The following is a 19,499-nucleotide window of genomic DNA, read 5'->3' on the forward strand; positions in this document are numbered from 1 at the left end:
AGAAGCTTGTATCAGCTAGACCATACCTACATATTTATTTATGGTATTTTGTCTTTAATGCTGATTTATTGTTCGATGGCAGCACAGTGTGGTGAGATGTCAGTGCATGATCCAACCGTGGCTGCGGTCTAGGGGGTGGCCATCCTTCAGGAAACCAGGGTTATATAATTAATATCTGCTTTGTGTATTTATTGGTTGATAGTCACCTGAAAAGACACGACACACTAGAGAGAGATGTACTGGAGGGCATGGCGGAGGGCAAAAGAGGCAGAGGAAGACCACAAAGAAGATGGCAACAGGATATACAGGAATGGCTCAACAACGGCGTGACGGAATGTGGCAGATGGGCACAAGACAGAGACTTCTTCCGAAGGACTGTGTGGGAGGCTACGTCCAAGTGATATGCCAGAGAGAGAGAGAGGGCCATTCAGGCCAGGCAGCACAGTGTGGTGAGATGTCAGTGCATGATCCAACCGTGGCTGCAGTCTAGGGAGTGGCCATCCTTCAGGAAACCATGGTCATATAATCAATATCTGCTTTGTGTATTTATGGGTTGATAGTCACTCGGACCAGAGAGCATGATACAGTGAGATGTTGGTGCGTGATCTGACACGGCAGCAGCTATGGAAGTGATCGCTTTGAAGTAATCATCTGATGTACTGTGTGGATTCACTGAATCTGATTTTGTTCTTTACTGCTGCTGTTCAGAGAGTCAGACTTCATCTCTGACTATCAAATCACAGACTACGTGCTCAAGTCTCAGATTACAAAGGTCAATCAATTAATTATTAACTGGGGATTCCCTGAGAAAGTATGACAGGACATAATGTCTTGTCATAGAAATGAGTTCTTTTTCCCGCTGCACATTCCAAGTAGCAGATACGTATACATCTATTTCCACTTTTTGTTTGTTTTGATCGATTTTTTTTAGACAACCTTTCGAAGTATTCAGCAATGGAATTTGATAAAAAGGATAAAAAATAAAAAATTTTACTGATGAAGTGACCGCACTGATAATCGAGGATATTTCCATGGAGGCATCTTGCCTGTGTCTGCGTTTTAGAACAGTGCGACCGTGAAGAAGGGTTTTGGGACAGAATAACCAATAAAGTGAATGCCATAGAAGTGAACGGGAGAATGCTACAGCAAATAAAAAATAAGTGGAAAGATTTAAAAAGGATGGTCCTTTGAAAGAAACATTGAGGCATCATGGACAGGAATAGGTCAGCCCACATCATCAATCCTGGGGATCACAGGTTCAAACACCAACTTTGTTTGTTTTTAGGTTTTTAAGGGAGCTTTCAAAACATATTTAGGTTATTCACCCGTTTCTAGCTTTGATCAATAGCTGTTCTATCGTGTTAATATTAATACTTTTGTAATTGTAACACGCTTGTCATCTAAAAATGTTTTATTTACAATTCCTGCTGATACTTTAAAATTGTAAGTGGGTTGACTAACTGTGGAACAGAGACTTCAGAATTTTTGCGATTTTTCGAAGTGTTGTGACCTCATCTGTTCTAACTGTGAACACTATTAAAATATGTCGACCTGACCAGTGGCATTTCACCAAGGTAGGCCAAACACATGTACAGTCTATATAGATGCAAATAGAAACCAGCCGGGGCCCTTGAGGCCGAAACCTGTTACAGCCCAAGTCATGTCAAAAGTCACATTCGCTGAGTCGGCTGTGGACGCCAAATCAAGCTTGAGTTTTCATTTCAATCTTGACTCAGCATAATAGCGATCGCTCTCGGTGAAATGTGATCATTTCAACAGTTGCAAAATGAAATAAAATCAATTGGACAATGAGACTGATACAATGTTTATTCATTTGGTACCCAATTCTTATCAACAGCCTCATAAAGGCCAGGTCTATATTGTAGACCCGGCCTCAGAAGGCCAAGTATTTTTTTTTTTGGTATTCACACGTCAAGCCTGGAGGTCTCACTTTCAAGTCTGGGTCCAAACGCCGCATGAAACCGAAACGGAAATGTCATTTCTTAAGACACTTGCCAATTCTGGGAATGCTGTATCGTGTGACGACACTAGAATTGACTTTTCACCCTCCTCATAGTCTCCACGTACGTCTCTCACTTTTCAGCACGTGTGCCAACACTAGAATTGACTTTTCACCCTCCTCATAGTCTCCACGTACGTTTCTCAGTTTTCAGCATGGATGTGCAAATAAAGAAACCAAAGTCAAAAAATTGAATGGACATAGAGACGGGAGATTTCTGCAAAAACATTGACTGACCTCTTTCTGAGCGCTGAACTCTAGTAAAAAGACATTCTGTACTTACCCCCACCCCCTACCCCCAAATTTAGCAGGTGATTGGAAAGTAAACTGAGGGTTTAAATCATACTGAATTCCATGAATATACAGAAAATTTGCAACTTTGATAACGGTAAGGTGATCATATAAATCAATTCAAAAATTCTACAACACACTGTGTATGTGTGTAGTTCAGACTAAAATTGGTGTCCTTTTCGAGGTAGTACTGTAGCATATTGAGGTAGGATACAGGGTGTGCCAGGAGTCTGAGTGAAATGTCTCTATCGGGGATAATATCACCTATAGTCGCATTGGCTGCTTTAGTTGGTTTGAGAGGCATGTATGATAGCAATGGTGATTGTGATGATAAAGACGACAGGGATGATGGTGGTGGTGATGATGATGGTGATGATGATGACGATGAAAATGATGATGGTGGCTGAGAGTAAGCACTAAGTGGAGATATAGAAGAACTAGGCAACGACTGAGAAGGGGTTGACCATCGTAACCGTTGATCCATCTCCTTCTTCACCCTCATAAGATGTTGAGAAGGATGCGCCAACACGATGGGACACTGCCTCAAATCCTCCTTGGTAAAACTATGGGCCATGAGAAAATCCAGGTTATTGGTAATGTCTATGTACAACGTGGAATCGACGTTGATGTCTGTCTTGAACATTGCCGACTGAGAGGCCCGGTCCAAATTGAGAAGATGGCCGATAAGTTTGTAGACTTGCCTTCTCCATACTTTAGAACTGGTCTGGGCCCTCTTCGTTGTGGAAATCAGTGGGAAATCGTCGTCGTCGTCTTCTTCTTTGGATGCTTTGTTGGTGGTTTCAGGCTTCCCGGTCACTGCTTCTTTTTTTATATCGCATTCCTGTAATGACTGAGAGGTTGAATAGCTGCAGTCTCTTGTTTCACACGTCCAGTCTGAGGAAACATCCAAACGTTTGTGTATACTAATTAAGGGGCGGTTTGGGTCTAATTATTAGGAAAATCCTTTAAAAATTTGATTTTGAGATTTTGGTGGAAAATTATATTTTATTATCTTAGAAATAATATAAATGAAGTCCGAATTCTTAAAGTAGACTATAAAGGCACGAAATACACAGTCGAAATGGTACAGGTAGTAAGAAAAGTGTGAAAAACGGGAAGCCATTTTGCTATTTTCTCAATATGTCATTTTTCTAAGGGTATGGGAAACTGTGTCAAACGTTTCTCAGAATCTATTCAATGAAATTGTCTGAAAATTTCCACAGTTATGACAGAGATACTGTATTATGTCACCATAGAGAGATTTTTTGATAAGATTTGTGAATTTAAATTATAATCCTAAATCTGAATTTTTTACATCAATTTTTTCATAACATTTTGATTCTCAAATTTGTAATGATCTAATAAAAATTCCATAAGCTAAAGCCGTAAAATCTCTCTATGGTGACACACTATGGTACAATGTTGACAAGAGGGAAGAATATAGAGGTCATTCCTTCATTAGATTTTATGGAACGTTTGCCACAAGATTGTTATATTTTTTTATGTCAGACCCCCAAATTAGATCGCAAAATGGGTATCAACACAGATAATTAAAATTTTTCACCATAAATGTTGATTTTTATCCTATATTGATGATACAGAACGATTAAAACCGCCCAATATAGGTTATTAATTTTTTTTTAGAAAAGACCCAAACCGCCCCTTAATATGACATAGCACTTGTATAATGAATAACCATGACTAGGTCATGCTATGTATGAGTTTGCCTATAACAAGTTTTACAATCTTAAACAGCACTCACTAGAGCTTTATAGAGCTTTTATATAGCGCAATATCCACTAAATGTGCTCAAAGCGCTTTACAAAGGGTCCCTGACCAACAGCAACACGTAACATTAGAACGAGACATAACGCCTGTTAGGCGATATTACAATTTATTTCCAACAGAGACGACGCTGTTGACGGGCCAGGTACTCATTTTACACCTGAGTACGGTTAGAGAATGTGAGTAAAGTGTTTTTTCCAAGGACTCAACTATGCGCTGAGCGACGCTCGAACCTAGGACCTTCCGATCTGAAAGCAAGTGTCATAACACTTGACCAAATAGCCGCCCTCACTCACTCACACAAACACACACAAATAGATACACTCTCACTTATTACTTAACTCTCTCGAGTTCACCCTCATTGTTCAATTTTCCATGCATATGAACTCGAGAGAGAGAGTTAAAAGAAGAGAACATTGATGATAATAAAATAAAAGTGAAACATTGATAGAGACTTATAAATATATTTTAGTAAAAAATGAATGTTTTAGTTTTGACGCACAAAGCATCTATACTTGACGCTCCACAAATAGCTTAGGCTTAGAAATATGTGTTACAGTGAGATGACATAATCAGTCGGATGGTTAAAAAGTTTGAACTGAGATATTGCCCAGTTCAGTTAGAAGGTCAATTTTTATATAAAATGTAATCTTGTCATAAATGATTAAATCAACCCTTTTTGTACATCTCCAGGAAATTAAAAATATCAAAGCTTAATTTCATTTCTAAATATTTTTACAGCTAGTCAAGTTGAAAAAGTATGAAATTTGAGAAAAGTAGCTGGATACCTTTCTCATACATCTGACCATAACTTCATGAAAAATCACTCGATTTATTTCAAATAAAGATTAAAATGATATGGAGAGCATATTCTTTCAGAAAATGGGGAAAAAATGCAAATCCAAAATTTTCACCTTACGACTGATTATGTCATGCATTGACACATATGAGGACCAAGTGTTGAAAATGATATCCCTCCATGAAATAAGTAATTTGATATTTACTTTGTAGTTTGTATACAGTTCTTGTGTGTGGGAACTATTCGATACAAAGAAGGGTAGAGTGGAAATGGGTCTATGACTTATTTGATACACTGGACAGATAAAGGAGAAAAGTTTCAAATCACAATAATTTTGATTCGTGCCAATCGTTTCCAGATGACATAACAAATATTGATTCTACAGATCAATGTCTTTTAACTCATAATAAGGGGGGGGGGGGGGGGGGATTTCACTGTGTAATAATTGCTTGATTGATTGTAATTTTACTTTACACAGAACTTCCGAAGATTTTGTTGAATAGAGAACTGGAAAAATATAATTGGTTAATTGTAAGGCTAAAGATCCAAGTCAGAGGCAGGAAAAATAACAAAAACAAAACAAGACAAAACAAAAAAAAACAGCAATCTCAATCTAGAACAAAGACAGTGACAAGTTTGTTCGTTTGTTTTTAAGGGTTTTACGGTGCTTGTGACACATTTAGGTCATGTCAGCACCAGTAAAAAGAAAGAAAATGGGATAGTAAAAAGTTCTAGAATTACAATTAAAGCACCCAAGAAAAAGGAAGACAAAGCAAGGGGAATTGGTTCAAATAGGAAAGAAATGTAGATTCCAAGAGCACACTATCAAAGTAGTTAGTTTGGGATCCCCTAAAAGACTCATCGAGACACAAACACAGGCCCCTACTAAGAAGGAATACACTCAAATGTTTACAAATCATATATATAATATGTAAGCAAAACATAATACAGTGAATAACAGAAAGATGATTTACAAGGAAAAAATGTCATCATCCAAAACGATCTCTATATATTGACTGTTTCCCTCTCAGCAAGGGCATATGGCCAGGGCAAAACCGAGTAATCTCATTCCAAGACAAAGACAGAAAGCATGTCGGAAAGAAGATAAAGGGGGATAGAAGACACAGCAATTTCCTCCCTGCCCACTATGGGAGGTCAGGAACCCCACCCAGATATAGGGGGGAGAGAAGGGCACAGTAAGTGCCTCCCTGCACTATGAGAGGTCAGGACCCAGCAAGACTCACCTGGTTCACTTCCTCCATTTCCATTTTCATACATGACTCTGTGTTGAATGTTGTTCTCCAATGCCTTGAAGACAAACACAGATGCAGGCTGGCCCGATTTCCGTATGGATTTTGTCACACTGCGACACTGGTGTGTCTTTATTCTATTAGAGAGAAAAAAAAAAAAGAATTACAGAAAAAGTTCTAAGTTGACACTTTGTTGGATCTGGTGGAAAGTATTTTGAGTGAACTGGCATCCTATCCAAAGGGAAGTAAGCAATTATTAATGTCCATTTAAACTTCAGATACTGAAATAATCTCCAGGTTAAGGAGCGTAAGGGATTTCTTCAATCTAATTTACAATTATACTTGTAATATTATCATGATGTAATTTTGAACAATATTTTTATCTCTACAAAAATAAATAAAAACGGAGATGTAACAATAAGAATAATAAGAAATAACAATAATAATTATAATCATTACTACCCTACTCTGAAAAAAAAACAAAAAACATGTATTAGAAATTTTGGGCAGAAAATTCATCCTTCAAATATCGATTGATTAAAAATGACACTCATCTTGGCAAAAACTCTTAAAAAACATGAAGTCCCAGGTTTTAGAGTTTTTTCCAAGATGAAGGTCATTGTAATCAATCGATATTTGAAGATGAGTTTTCTGGACAAAATTGTAAATACATCTTTTTTCACAGAATGGCAAAATAACAGTTAGAGGTATCATACTTGCCAACTTGAAAATTTCGAAATCATTAAGAAACATAAAATTCATCCGTAATTAATAATAAAATTTCAGTAATACTTTAAACCAACAAAAAATACTACATACAATATTCTATATATCTACAAATAATTCTGTTGTTGTAGACGGCCACCATTACGAAATAGCGATAGACTTAACTAATATGGGTTTGTAGCTGAGCGGTCGCCTTAAACTTAATAACTTTCATTAACTTTCATGGAAATCCCCCACCCCCTTAAAGCAGCGGCAACTTTAAAAAAAAGAAACAAATTTCTCTACCACAGCGACCAAATTGCTGTGAAATCAATATCTCTTCCATTTCCATAAGTCCGAAATTGTCATCAAATTTCCGTAACAATTACGGATGATCTGTAAAGATAGGTAGGTATGTGGTATTTAAAAAAAGATCACCTGTCGAGAAGAGCCAGGTTGTTGAAAATCTCCATCCGAGGGAATCCAGCCTTGAGACACATTTGCACTTTGTGAACCAGAGACTTGATGTGGAATTCCTTGAAGCTCCAGCACATCTGTAAATTCAGAAAAAAGAGAGCGGGGAATGCAAGTATGTTAATAAAAAAGAAACAAAAGAAAAACAAAAAAAAACCCACAAAAATGAGTATTTATATAGCACAATACCCACTAAACATACAATGGATCCCTCGCTGAGAGCAATTCGTAACATGTAGGACGAGGCACGATGCCCTCCAGGCTATATCACAAATTTTTTTTCGGACAGATCATCATCATCATCACCATCATCATTGCCTTTTTCACCCTGGGTCAGGGTATAGGCCACAGACAAACAGTTTCCATCCTTCTCTATCCTGAGCTATCTTTTTAATCTCATTCCAGGTCTTACCACTTCTCTGTATATCAGCTTCTTTAATTCTTCTCCATGTTCCTCGTGGCCTTCCCCTTGATCTTCTGCCCTGAGGGTTCCAGTCCAATACTTTCTTTGTTATAGTGGACAGATACAACACTATTAAAGGTCAGATACTCATTTTACACCTGAGAATGGTGAGAGAATGTTAGTAATGTAATGAGCCTTTTCCAAGGATCCAACCATACCTTGCTGGATCTCGAACCCAGGATTTCCAAATCCAAAGGCGAGTGTCATACCACTAGACCACATAGCTGCAATATATTGTTCAAATTTTGTCACAATAAGTATAAGTATAAGCCACTGGGGTGTTAAATGACTTTTGAAAAACACAAAAACAAAAAACTGAAAATTCGTGGGAGCTTCACATCTCATCCTAAACATTGAGCTTTATATAGCGCAATATCCACTAAATGTGCTCAAAGCGCTTTACAAGGGGTCCCTAGTCAACAGCAACATTTAACATAGGACGGGACATGACGCCTGTTAGGCGATATTACAAGAGAACGTGAGTAAAGAGCCTTTTCCAAGGACTCATATATGCGCCTAGCGCGAGGCTCGTACCCAGGACCTTCCGATCCGAAAGCAAGTGTCATACCACAAGACCACATAGCCGCACTAAACGAACCTTGTATATAAAAAAATTTTAAAAACTTATCCCTTAACTCTCCCTTTTCCATTCATCTCCAAGTGTATCAAGCCTCTATTGCATCAATCTTAATAATATTATTTCTGCCTTAGGAAGAACATCCATCAGCAACATTCTTCTCGGAGAGACGGTGTAAAAACAAAAGTAAAAAGTAAAAAAATAAAAACCCTGACATTTGGCATCCCTGCATTGAAGTAAAGCAGGTTATATAATGATCCTTATTTCCATTTCATACAGTAACAGTCACCTCTTAGATACAGGCCTGTAAATGGTTGGTGAAAAAATTGTCAGAACTTTTTGAACACGGGAAAATAGACACAACAGGACAAAAATATGGACACAACACAGATATGACACTTCAATTGACTAGTCAAATTATTCCGCATTATTTTTTTTCCGTCTCACATCCGGACAGAACCAATAAAATATAGAGAAAAAGAAATGAGAACCGGAGATATGCATGTGTGTCAGTAGCAAAATAGAGAGAAACCTTCCTGTCCGGTTCGACACACTTATGTGCATATTTACTGACTAGGTGTGTGTGTGAAGACGACTCGCGCGAACTTCGCGACCCTCTCTCGCTGGCTGTGGCACAGGAGCCAGGCAGTGAATACATCCATAATATTATAGCTAACTGATAGACGGCAAGTTTTGTTTTGTCTTTGATGCGACAAATAAAAAGTTTTATCATTTTGTTTTTTTAAGTCGGCATTTGAAACAGAATAAAATGTAATTTTTTCGAGGAACAAAATAAAAGTCTTTTATTTTATTTTTATTGGTTCTGTTCTTTGACGTTACGAATTTTATTTTTACTATTTTTTTTTTTTTTTTTTTCAATATTAGCACTTATAGTATAGAGCAAAATCGTCCTGTCAGAAATCTGACAATAGACAGAAGATTTACAGGCCTGTAGATATGCTTTTTGTACAAACACACTAACAATATCCGTCATAACATATAGACAGGTACGCATTCAAGTCTTGAGAGGAGTAATGCATGGAAAGTGCCTTACCCAAGGAATCAATGTCAGAACAAAAACTTTCCACAAACACCGTCACCCATCCCATCAGTTTAATGACAACATGAGACAAGAGTACTGCTGAGCAACTGGGATACACAACATGTTCACTCACCGGAGAGAAAGATAAAGGGAGGAAATGTGACTCATAAATAAGGGGACAACACAAAATTATTAATGAGTCACATTCACTCCCTTTATCTTTCTCTCCAGTTTATTGACACATGTCATTTGTGACCCTTCGTCTCAAAACGATATCATGTCGGGATGTACCAGATGCTAAAAAGTCAAATTATAGTTAAACTGGTCAAAAATATGAAACGTTGGTATGTAGCACATTAAAATATGATATTCCTTCTCCTCTATAAAGCATATAAACTCAACTTAAACATTGTCGTTCTGGCTACACATTCCATTTTCAGCATCTTAATCATCCCGACTTAATACCGTTTTGAGACGAGAGGTCACATTTAAGCACCTCTAGTTTATATTTGGAACCCTCAGGGCAGAAAATGGAGGGGAAGGCCACGGGGAATTAAAGAAGTTGATATACAGAGAAGTGATAAGACATGGAACGAGTTTAAAAATTTAGCTTACGATAGAGAAGGATGGAAACTGTCTGTGGCCTATACCCTGACCCAGGGTGATTTGTTTGTTTGTTTTTAAGGGGTTTACGACACTTGCAACAAATTAAGGTCACATCAGCGCCAGTAAAAAGGAAGAAAATGGGATAGTTAAAAGTTCTAGAATTACAATTAAAGCACCCAAGAAAAGGTAAGACAAAGGGGAATTGGTTCAAATAAGAAACAGGTGTAGATTCCAAGAGCATACTATCAAAGTACTTAGTTTGAGATTACTAAAAGTCTCATCTTGACATAAGCACAGGTCCCCACTAAGATGAACACACTCAAATGCTTTACAAATCGTATATAATATAAAGAAAACCTGATAGAATGCATAACAGAGAGATGATTTACAAGGAAATATATATCATCTCCCAAAACTAACTAAACATTTGACTGTTTCCCTCTCAGCTAGAGTATCCGGCCAGGGCCAGGACAAAACCAAGTAATCTCATTCCAAGACAAAGACAGAGAGTGAGTTGGAAGACAGATATAAGGGGATAGAAGACACAGTAAGTGCCTCCCTGCCCACTATGGGAGGTCAGGAACCACACCCAGTGACCCAGGGTGAAAAAGGCAATGATGATGATGATGATGATGAGTTAATGAGTTCACTCACCACGAAGTCCTCTTCTCTGACATTGAGTAACTGAGTAAGATCCTGTATCTCGTGATCCACGCCCAGTTTTGTCCTGAACTCTGGATAGGTGGAAGACAGAAAAAGCTGAACGGGAAACGGCCTGTTGCTATTCATTACAACACTCTGGTACAATTTAATCTGAAAAGGAAGGACAAAACCATATCAATCAATCAATCAATCAATCAATCAAAAACAAATAAATTGATGACTATGATTCTGAAAGCAGAAGTTTAATTCTGGCTCTGAAGAAATAATTTTTTTTTTTTTTTTAATCACTGCACGACTGAAGAACTAGAACTAACTTTTTAAAAACCACACTACACCTCTGGAGAACTGCTTTTTCAAAAAAACAACAAAAAACATCATACAACTATAAAGAACCAACTTTTAAAAAAAAAACAAAAAAAAAACGTACTGCATCTCTCTGAATTTATTTTAAAATCACTATAAGGCTCTGAAGAACTAACTTTTTTTTTTGTTAAATCCACTCTACCTCTCTGAAGAACAAACTTTTTTTGAAAAATTCACTCTACCTCTCTGAAGGACTAACTTTTAAAAAAAAAATTCACTCTACCTCTCTGAAGGACTAACTTTTTTTTTTTTTAATTCACTCTACCTCTCTGAAGGACTAACTTTTTTTTTAAAATTCACTCTACCTCTCTGAAGGACTAACTTTTTTTTGAAAAATTCACTCTACCTCTCTGAAGGACTAACTTTTTTTGAAAAATTCACTCTACCTCTCTGAAGAACTAACTTCTTTTTCTATGAAGGACTAACTTGTTTTTTAATTCACGCTACCTCTCTGAAGAACAAATTATTTTTTTTTGGAAAAATTCACTCTACCTCTCTGAAGAACTAACTTTTTATTGGAAAAATTCACTCTACCTCTTTGAAGAACTAACTTTTTTTTGAAAAATTCACTCTACCTCACAGAAGAACTAACTTTTTTTTGAAAAATTCACTCTACCTCACTGAAGAACTAACTTTTTAAAACAATTACTTTACAGCTCTGAAGAGCTTTTTAAAAAAATTCACTGTACCTTGGTGTCAAACCGTTCGCTTCCCCTGTACAACTCTAGATTGTTCAAAAGATCCTCTGCTTTGGCACCCACAGATCTAAGTTTCTTTGTCTGAGGAATCAGATGTGAATCAATTACTGATAGAGAAAAAATAAATATATCTACACATATCATTATATCAAGAAAAGGGGGATAAATTGAGGTCAATTCAACAATTGTAATGCTTCCAGCTGTACAGCTGACACAAGACAGTGTTTTTGTAGGAAGAGGAGGAGGAGGAGAAGGAGGAGGAGGAGGAGGAGGAGGAGGAGGAGGAGGGGTCCAGACTGGGATTGGCCAGGCAGCATTGCGAAGACAGATAGACAGCCTCGCACGTAGTGGGTGATGTGGGGAGCGTTTCTCATTAGCCTATATTATATTGACAACACCACGTTTATATCAACTATGTCAATTTAGAAACCATTACAAACAAGGTACAAAGAAACCATTACAAACAAGGTACAAATAAACCATTACTAATGGTTTATTTGTACCTTGTTTGTAATGGTTTCTATGTACTTGTTTGTAATAGTTTCTATACCTTGTTTGTAATGGTTTCTATGTACTTGTTTGTAATGGTTTCTATGTACCTTGTATGTAATGGTTTCTATGTACCTTTTTGTAATGGTTTCTATGTACTTGTTTGTAATAGCTTCTATGTACCTTGTTTGTAATGGTATCTATGTACCTTGTTTGTAATGGTTTCTATGTACCTTGTTTGCAATGGTTTCTAATATGTACTTGTTTGTAATGGTTTCTATGTACCTTGTTTGTAATGGTTTCTTTGTACCTTGTTTGTAATGGTTTCTATGTACTTGTTTGTAATAGTTTCTATGTACCTTGTTTGTAATGGTTTCTATGTACCTTGTTTGTAATGGTTTCTATGTACTTGTTTGTAATGGTTTCTATTTCTATGTACTTGTTTGTAATGGTTTCTTTGTACCTTGTTTGTAATGGTTTCTATGTACTTGTTTGTAATAGTTTCTTTGTACCTTGTTTGTAATGGTTTCTATGACCTTGTTTGTAATGGTTACTATGTACTTGTTTGTAATGATTTCTATACATACTTGTTTGTAACGGTTTCTATGTACCTTGTTTGTAATGGTTTCTATGTACCTTGTTCTATGTACCTTGTTTGTAATGGTTTCTATGTACTTTGTAATGGTTTCTATGTACCTTGTTTGTAATGGTTACTATGTACTTGTTTGTAATGATTTCTATACATACTTGTTTGTAACGGTTTCTATGTACCTTGTTTGTAATGGTTTCTATGTACCTTGTTCTATGTACCTTGTTTGTAATGGTTTCTATATACCTTGTTCGTAATGGTTTCTATGTACTTGTTTGTAATGGTTTCTATGTACCTTGTTTGTAATGGTTTCCAGATGATCATAGACGCCAACAGCTGCCAAGTCCTCTACCATTTTCACGGGATCTAAGTTTGGCTGCTCCAGGAGTTGACACAGTTCCTTATACAAGATGATGCACTGTATGCAGGACAGCCGGTACTTGCCATTGCGTAGCTTGAACCAGTATTTCAAATTGTCCTTTGGCACTGCCCAGATATATTTAGGAAGAAAAGTAAATCTTAAAAAGCAAAAAACAAATAAGAAATAATAGTATAATTTTTTTATTTTAAAAAAAATTCTAATAGGGAACAAAAGTATGATGACAAAATACTGGTTCCATTCTGATTGGACGTGTGTAAGACAAGCCTTCCACAGGACTGGATGCATTACATACATTGTGTAGCTGATCTTCTGGTTTTAGTGAGTGATGGCATCTTATATTCTAGTCTAGTAGCCAAAATAAATCCTGGTCGTCAATAAAGATCATCCATGATCCATCCTCGCTATTTTACGCTCTGTAATCATAAAAATCTACCTGATGATGTTTCCGATGATGTTTCTATACATCTGGCTACTTCTAAATAGTTATGTCACATTATGATTCAATATGTAATGAATGTGTAACTATTCATTGGTTATACATTGTCCCGAGTTTTGCACTGGAAGAGGTGTGACGTTCACGGCTTCTCTAACCAATTAATGTACTTTAAGGCATATCAGTAAATTTCAGTAAAGCTGTGATGTGAGGAAAATGAAGGACAGATTTATCTTTAACTTGTAATTATTGTAATGTATAGTGGATGCGTCATGAACTGTGTTGAAAATTAAATTTTAATTTGAGCTTTTATACAGCGCAATACCCACTAAACGTGCTCAAAGCGCTTTACAAGGGGTCCCTGGCCAACAACAATTTAACATATAGGACGGGACATGACGCTTGATAGGTGATATTTATAATTTTTTTCGGACAGAGACAACGCTGTTAACGGCCAGGTACTCATTTTACACCGGAGTACGGTGAGAGACTATGAGTAAAGAGCCTTCTCCAAGGACTCAACTATGCGTCAAGCGAGGCACAAACCCAGGACCTTCAGATCCGAAAGTGAATGTCATACCACTAGACCACATAGCCGCACATAAAAGCATAAATACTTAATTAAGCTAACACATTAAGCTCTGTAAAATGCTTTCATGTGTAACCATAAGAAAAGATAAGAAAAAAACAGCTCTTCCCTGAGAAACATGAAAAATGTTAAAAACACGAAAACAGAAAAAATAAAAAGCTGTCTCACCTTTTACAGCAGTTTTCTCCAAGTTCATTTCTAAGAAGATGCGTTGAATGAGAAAAAGACTAAAGACAACATTTATTTTGCTTTCCTTGAGTCTTTTCACACAGGCTTTGATGTCGTCCTCTTCCATTTCCTGAATATCCGGGTAGAACTCAAGTTCATCCGTTGTAACCTTCAATGACGTGAGAAAATTTTTACACCTCTCAAAATTTTCGGTAAAGACTGGTTTTTTCATTCCTTTGCCTCTCAGCGGATATTTCACAATGTATCTCATATTCCTTGACTGATCTATTTTACTTTCCAATGATGTTTCTTTCAACCCACTAGATTTCCGTTTATTATCTTTGATAATACGATTATTTCCAACACAATTTCCTGTTATATCAACGTCTATTTCAGCTGGGGATGTCATTGATGAAAATAACCGAACTGACGATAACAATGAGACTTCTAACTTATGAGGAGAAATTGAAAATGCACGTCGAAATGTCAAAAAATGAGGTAAATTATTTTGTTCATAATAATATAATGGTAGTCTTGGCATATTGTTTCGGAGTTCAAATGAGCGATTAGGTGATACATAAGCAGTAGATGTGTGTTGAGGAACATCCTGTTTGCTTCTGTGGCATAGGGCTTTGAGTTGTTTTACATTTAAAGATTGTATTCCACGTTTTGCCAACATGATTTTGATTTGGTGGTGATTTATCATCATGATAATGTCAGAATACAATTATTATTATAACTTTACTAAAAGTAAAATGATATGTTTCAAATTTTGGAACACAGCTCATGATATGAAGGGCGGGTCTGTTTTAGTTTCTCTCTTATTCTAAAACCTTTCACTTCCATTATTGGAGAGCATAAGAAGCCTCAGACTCAGTTCATTATTTCCCGTCTGTCGCGTATCTGAGAGAAGATAAAGAAAGCACATTTCAATTTCATCAAAGAATTCATATAAGTATAACATTTGGGAAAATGTTGACATTTTATTGAAAATCCGTTACCCGTGGATCGTGGATCGCAGAAGATGAAGTACAAAATCAAAGCCACCTTCTGAGTTCTCGATTCTTAGGTCCAGGCAACAAAAAAAAATTGAAGTTAAACATGAAATTGAAATGAAATTGAATTTATTTTAATTTTGAATATATTGGTTTATGGCTGCCTCTATTCTCTCCCCCCCCCCCCCCCCCCCCCCCCCCCCCCCCCCCGCCGATTGGATTACCGAAAAAAACGTCGCCGGCGTTTTGCGATTTGGATTTGATTTTTTTTTTTTTTAATTGTGCAACTTGACAAAACTACAAATTACTGCATTACAACCTTTGGATTAAACATACAACAATTGTGGACTACTATTATGACTATCTACTATTATGAAGACTAGCATCCTAGACTAGGGGGATGAGAATAGTCACTTCGATTGGTGTTTTCACACTACTATGTTATGACGATCGACCCAATCAGCAAAGTCTGGTCCGCATTCGTGCACTGTCGCAAACCCGCCGGGTAGCATCGTCAAAACACACCATTCGGCTAGATGCTCTGCCGTCTCAGGTTCTTGGCAATATTGGATGTCCTGACACGCGTGTCGCAGCGACCAGACCAACCAATTTTCCAAGCTCAGGTCAGCTTGATTTTTTTTCTCATGACGGAATCCGCTAAGAAAACACAATTCAAAACATGTGATTTCAAATTCCATGACACGAAAAGATGACCTCGTGTGACACTGACACTGACTGGACAGTGACTCCCCTGACCTCTTACTCTTACTCTTACCTACTCTTGCGATTCAACTGATCAAGGCGAAAAAAAAATCTTTGCTTCCCGATCTCTCCAGCGACTGATCTCGTTAGCTAAATCTATTACTCGAATGCTTGTTTTGTTAAAACAGAAATATGTGAACCATATGTATGAAACAAAAAATCCTTTGAAATTACATAATAATTACCTAAAACAAGGCATTTTCGCCGCTCGCTCTCTCCTCTTCGATAAACCGATCCAAGTCCAAGACGTTTTATTTTAAGAATTACTTCCCTTTACACAGACAAAAAAAAAAAGCAAACTGAAAAGAGTGGAAAAGATTGCCCAAAGCTGTGAACAAGTTATTATATAGCTAGGGAAATTGGGGTAAAATTGTGCTTACTAGTGATGAAAGCACCAAATTTGGCACAAAGTAACTTGAGACTACTATTAATCGATGTTGATATAGAACCACATCGAGAAATTCCCCAAACATTGTAAAATATGGAGGTGCAAATATTAAAACAAAGGGACGCAATCAATGAAATGTTTGTTGACAATTCGACGCTTTAAAAATATCATTTTCAGCCCGTGTAAGCGGTTAATTTTTTGGTCTAAATAATTATCATTATTAAAAGATGACTTTACGTGGTACAGGACGTAGAGCTTTATTTTGAGGAACGAGGGCAGTGGGGGGGGGGGTTGTGCTGGTGTTAGTGCTCTATTGTGTTGACGTGATGACGATGAACATGATGGTGGTGGTGGTGTTGGTCAAAATGATGATGATGATGATGATGATGATGATGATGATGATGATGATGATGATGATGATGATGATGATGATGTTATGCTATGTTATGTTATGTTATATATAAGGTGACTGATCCCATGCTGCCCACGAGGATTTTTTTTTTCCTATTCCATGGAGTCCCCAAACAGAATCACAACCTGTAAATGCATGGAAGAAGAGCAATCCTTCAGTTTTTTCAGGACCCAAAGTATTAACAAGCTCATGAATCAGTATGTATCTGAATTCTCTTCCAGTGACGAAAGCAATCCATTGCTCTGAACAGGTGATTTTGTGTAAACAGTGCGGTAGTTATTACAACAACATCGGTGTCAACCAGGGCGCGGTCCCATACACGCACAGATCTCATCGAGGGACGATCGACGAAGAGGCAAATCGGAATGAAAACGCAATGTGTGTGGCCAAATACGAGACAGACTAGCAGAGGGACGGTCGGTCACTCGCAAAGCCCGCCTTGCTTTAGCCTTGGTGTCAACGGATCTGATAATGATGTTTGTGTGTCCAAATGATGCTGCTAGTAGGTATGTACGAGTGAAGCAACAAATTTCACTGGAACAATGCACAACACTCAAGGGACCGTATAGAATGCATTTTTAAAAAGAGGCACGCTGTCTTGTCATTATTTGTGGAATATCCACCGTTTCTTTGTTTCTCTCTCACATTCTTTCTTTCATTCTTTCTCTATGTCACGTCTATGTAGGAGGATAGCAAGTAGGAGTAGAAAGATAGAAGTCAAAATTGTTCCCCATAGACTAGCGTCTGGTCCCACTTTTATTTTTCCCTTTTATTGTCGGGTAAAAACTCCAGACACTTGACTGATAGTAAGAGAATGTTGTAGGTTTAATGAAATAGGTAATAGAAGTAGCGGTAGTGTATTGGCACGTTGTATAGGGATAGGTAAGTTCAGAAGGTAAGCATTAATCCCCGTTAAGGAAAAGTATTAAAAATATAAATCAACAGCATTGCCTCATACAACAACAAATTAACACATAATTAGCCAAAGAATAATAGTGCTGGTTTTAATTCATTAAATTGTTCTATGGGTATTAATCTTCATCCTGTATCACAGACTATTAATTTTTCTTATTGATTGAGCTTAGCTTCAAGGTGTCTGGCGGCGTGAAGGGTTTTCCGTTAGGTCGAACAGAAGCCGTTCTGGGTCAGTAGTCTCAGCAGTGATCTGTTTCGTGGTAGGTCACCGGCTTGATCCCTCACAGAATGTAGTCATTACTCAGTACCCTGATGTAGATGTGGTTAAAAACCGCTGCAAGTTTCGTTAATTACCGATCTGTGAAAATAGCGGAGCAAATCTTTGACTAGGTAGCATAATTTTAATATTCTATGAATAGTGGGGTCGTGAGGGGTTTCAATTAATACCCTTGACATCGCCACTATTTACATGTGTTAATCAGTAAGTTAATCAATGGGACACATCGAGTTAGTGGGATGGAGAAAGATATGTATCATGAGAACATAATAACCAATGCATTACTAAATAGAACTATCAAGTATTTGCGATAGCACATTGGTAAATTATGTACTTCGCGCAAAGTAATTCATTCATTTGGAAGGCATAATATCATATATACAATATTATAATACATATATAAATACGTATATAAAGATAGTAAATGCATATTTTATAATAACACGAGTATCCATTACTGTCAATAGCACACGTTATTGATTTCTGTTAATTTTGGTTGAGTCTACTTACAGCCAGGCGAAAACACAATATTAATTATCACTCTTACCCACTAGTTTAATTGGCATTAATTAATGGTAACACAATGTAAATCTATTACTGACCCTCGTACGTTCACATATGTTTCTCGCTAGCACAGACCTTTCGGTTCCCTATAGAGCAGTGAGCTCTAAGTAGATGAAATTGGAGAGAGACCGTTTCTACACAGTCTTAGCTTATATGGGTTTCTGTCAGGAGTTGGGGAATCACGAGGGGCCAACAATATTCCAGGATTTAGGTATGCCTGGTTTATTGTTGTTTTTTTTTTTCTCTCTAGACCAAGCGTGTTCTGGGTGTCGTAATAGTAGCGTCCGCACTCTGGTGATTTCTAATTGGGTTGGTTACGTGCCCGATAGTCACGTACATGTTCACATATAGGTGAGAATTGAAAGTCTCTATGCGATGACATAACACACATGGCTCCCTTTTAATTGTGCCCAGGGCTATAACGATTAACACATTGCGACGCTGCGATAGTTTGTATTGAGATCATGTGTACTGATGTATTTACAATCCTGGGAAAGTTGAGTCGATTGAAATATATCATTACACTCTATCTATTTCTTTCTTTCTTTCTCTCTCTCTCTCTCTCTCTCTCTCTCTCTCTCTCTCTCTCTTCTTCTCATCTCTCTCTTCTTCTCTCTTTCTTTTTCTTTCCCTCTTCTTCCTCTTTCTCTCTCTCTCTCTCCCCTCTTCTTCTCTTCCTCTCTTCTCTCTCTCTCTCTCTCTCTCTCTTCTTTTCTTTCTCTCTTTCTCCTTTTCTTCTCTCTCTTCTCTCTCTCTCTTCTTCTCTTTCTTTTCTCTTTCCTCTTTTTCTCTCTCTCTCT

At 37.3% G+C, this 19,499-nt stretch overlaps 1 protein-coding gene across 1 annotated transcript; it reads right to left on the reverse strand.

Moving 5' to 3' along the window:
• Nucleotides 1-1,809: 1,809 nt before the first annotated feature.
• On the reverse strand, nucleotides 1,810-16,389 carry LOC144980500 (uncharacterized). Its single transcript, XM_078928125.1, has 8 exons — nucleotides 16,329-16,389; nucleotides 14,387-15,289; nucleotides 13,110-13,300; nucleotides 11,728-11,817; nucleotides 10,667-10,825; nucleotides 7,289-7,404; nucleotides 6,140-6,282; nucleotides 1,810-3,205 (listed from the first exon to the last, which is right to left on the reverse strand). The coding sequence occupies exons 2-8, from the start codon at nucleotides 15,093-15,095 to the stop codon at nucleotides 2,427-2,429; spliced, it is 2,187 nt and encodes a 728-aa protein (XP_078784251.1). The 5' UTR covers nucleotides 15,096-15,289; nucleotides 16,329-16,389; the 3' UTR covers nucleotides 1,810-2,426.
• Between the last annotated feature and the right edge of the window lie 3,110 nt (nucleotides 16,390-19,499).

This window comes from Berghia stephanieae, chromosome 10 (genome assembly GCF_034508935.2).
Source record: "Berghia stephanieae isolate SIO BIC M18660-M18661 chromosome 10, UCSD_Bste_1.3, whole genome shotgun sequence".
In the NCBI taxonomy this organism is placed as follows: Eukaryota; Metazoa; Mollusca; class Gastropoda; order Nudibranchia; family Aeolidiidae; genus Berghia; species Berghia stephanieae.

Bases quoted from the DNA above. Each gene is read 5' to 3' on its own strand.
- LOC144980500 (XM_078928125.1), bottom strand. From the start codon at position 15,095: ATGATGATAAATCACCACCAAATCAAAATCATGTTGGCAAAACGTGGA. The intron at 10,826-11,727 runs GTACAGTGAATT...CTTCCTTTTCAG, and splicing joins GCGAACGGTTTGACACCAAG to ATTAAATTGTACCAGAGTGT. The intron at 6,283-7,288 runs GTGATCTTTTTT...TCTCTCTAATAG, and splicing joins AACCTGGCTCTTCTCGACAG to AATAAAGACACACCAGTGTC.